The 2,500-nt window shown below is 49.7% G+C and overlaps 1 protein-coding gene across 1 annotated transcript in view; it reads right to left on the reverse strand.

The window, feature by feature from the left end:
- LOC106608478 (transcriptional-regulating factor 1-like) overlaps positions 1 to 1,518 on the reverse strand; it is a 6,750-nt gene extending 5,232 nt beyond the window's left edge. The window contains exons 1-2 of the mRNA XM_014206407.2: positions 1,145 to 1,518; positions 902 to 1,059 (exon numbers count right to left, since the gene is read on the reverse strand). Coding sequence (XP_014061882.1) covers positions 902 to 1,059; positions 1,145 to 1,260 — 274 coding nt within the window. The 5' untranslated portion in view covers positions 1,261 to 1,518. The remainder of the gene's footprint in view (positions 1 to 901; positions 1,060 to 1,144) is intronic.
- Positions 1,519 to 2,500: the final 982 nt, after the last annotated feature.

Below are 2,500 nucleotides of genomic sequence, written 5' to 3' on the forward strand. Positions count from 1 at the left end.
TAGGGTTTTAATCTCGGATCAGCCTGAGACTCATTCAGTATAAAACATAAACCCCTCAAACTCAACTCTGGACCAGGAAGCCAGTTCCACTGGTTTTGTAATTGTTCCCCTCTAATCAGGGACTGATTTTGACCTGGGACTCCAGGTGGGTGCAATTCATTATCAGGTAGAAGATAAAACCAGCAGGCTCTGGACCTCGTAGAGTTGAATACGCCTGACATAGACCATATTGATGTCACTTAACCAAGATTTTCAGGTACATGTTAAGGAAGTAGATTTGACTGTTAAGGAAGTAGGGTTGAATGTTAAGGAAGTAGCGTTGAATGTTACGGAAGTAGGTTTGAATGTTAAGGAAGTAGGGTTGAATGTTACGGAAGTAGGTTTGAATGTTAAGGAAGTAGGGTTGAATGTTAAGGAAGTAGGGTTGAATGTTAAGGAAGTAGGCTTGAATGTTAAGGAAGTAGGGTTGAATGTTAAGGAAGTAGAGTTGAATGTTAAGGAAGTAGGTTTGAATGTTAAGGAAGTAGCGTTGAATGTTAAGGAAGTAGGGTTGAATGTTAAGGAAGTAGAGTTGAATGTTAAGGAAGTAGGGTTGAATGTTAAGGAAGTAGGCTTGAATGTTAAGGAAGTAGGCTTGAATGTTAAGGAAGTAGGGTTGAATGTTAAGGAAGTAGGGTTGAATGTTAAGGAAGTAGGGTTGAATGTTAAGGAAGTAGGGTTGAATGTTAAGGAAGTAGGCTTGAATGTTAAGGAAGTAGGCTTGAATGTTAAGGAAGTAGGGTTGAATGTTAAGGAAGTAGGGTTGAATGTTAAGGAAGTAGGGTTGAATGTTAAGGAAGTAGGGTTGAATGTTAAGGAAGTAGGGTTGAATGTTAAGTAGAGTTGAATGGTTCTTTCTTACCTTTTTCCTGAATTACAGAACTCCTCTGAAGCTCCTCCCAAGGTTTCCAGAGCAACTCCTCATTGGATGATGATTCTTCTGGCCACGCCCCTGACCCCTCCTCCCTCTCTAGACAACATGGCAGCTCAGCCTGGAACCCTCGACCCACGTTGATACACCTGGGAGAATGAATCAATGAATGAACAAAAGAACGAGCAATAGAAGAACACAATCGAATTCATTACTCTGTCCATCCATACTCACGGAAGTAAAAAATATCCCTTCTCCTCTTCAGTCATCCTTCCCATCTCTCGTTCCCCAGCTGAAGGGGGGATGAGGGAGAAGAGGAGCCCCGTTCCCCTGCGTTGGGGGTTCAGCATAGGTAGAGGGGTGTAGTGGAGCCCTCTCCCAATCCGCTCCACCCCCCTCTGCCCTCCTCCTCCTCTATGAGACTGGAGCGGACTAGGGAAGGGAGTACCTCTATACACCACTAGGGATGCTGCTCCATGCTGTGGCAGTCCACTGGGGGGCTGGGATGGAGGAGAGGAGGGGTGGAGGGAGGGAAGAGAGGAGGGGTGAAGGGAGGGAACAGAGGAGGGGTGAAGGGAGGGAACAGAGGAGGGGTGGAGGGAGGGAACAGAGGAGGGGTGAAGGGAGGGAACAGAGGAGGGGTGGAGGGAGGGAACAGAGGAGGGGTGGAGGGAGGGAACAGAGGAGGGGTGAAGGGAGGGAACAGAGGAGGGGTGGAGGGAGGGAACAGAGGAGGGGTGGAGGGAGGGAACAGAGGAGGGGTGAAGGGAGGGAACAGAGGAGGGGTGAAGGGAGGGAACAGAGGAGGGGTGAAGGGAGGGAACAGAGGAGGGGTGAAGGGAGGGAACAGAGGAGGGGTGAAGGGAGGGGTGAAAGGGTGAGGAAGAGGCAACGTTTGATTGTACCGGAGTTTGAAGACTATAGTGACCTGTGAGCAGAAGAGGGGGGGGGGCAACATAATAAATGGGAGGAATGTAAAAAAGGAGACTGGATAGAACACAAAATTAGAACATATTGATTTTACAGTAACACACAGCACCATACCTGTATCATTCTCATAGTCCTGGTGAACATGTCTCTGAGTAAACACTGCCTCCTGGCGGTATACATGGCCAGCGCTTGAGGGGTTGCCGTCGACGACACCCACTTCACCTGACTGCTGCAGCCAATGACAGGGTGGGAGCTTGCATATGACGGTGGAGGGGTGGGAAGTGTGGAGTGGCTGGTGAGAGGAGGGGTAAAACTGGACTGTTCCACTACAATCCCCCCCTGGGGTCTGGGTTAGTTCAACTGTCCCGAGAGAGGGAGTCGTGGTGAGTTTGGGAGGGGGGAGGGGGGAGGGAGGAGGGCTAAGGAGCAAGGGGAAGGGGTGAGGAAGAGGAGGGAGAGTGGAAGAGTCAGTGAGTGAATTGCTTCCTCCTCCCACTCCGAATCCTAAGACCCCAATTCCGGAATTCCCATTTGGAATTCTGTTGCCGGCGACGTTGCGTCTGAAGAAGAATGCCTCTGAAAAGGAGTCCAGTTTTTGCCGGTACACCCCAACACCACCACCACCACTAGGGCCACTTGCTGCCTGGGAATAAGAGTACA

This window comes from Salmo salar, chromosome ssa07, assembly GCF_905237065.1.
Source record: "Salmo salar chromosome ssa07, Ssal_v3.1, whole genome shotgun sequence".
Taxonomy (NCBI): Eukaryota; Metazoa; Chordata; class Actinopteri; order Salmoniformes; family Salmonidae; genus Salmo; species Salmo salar.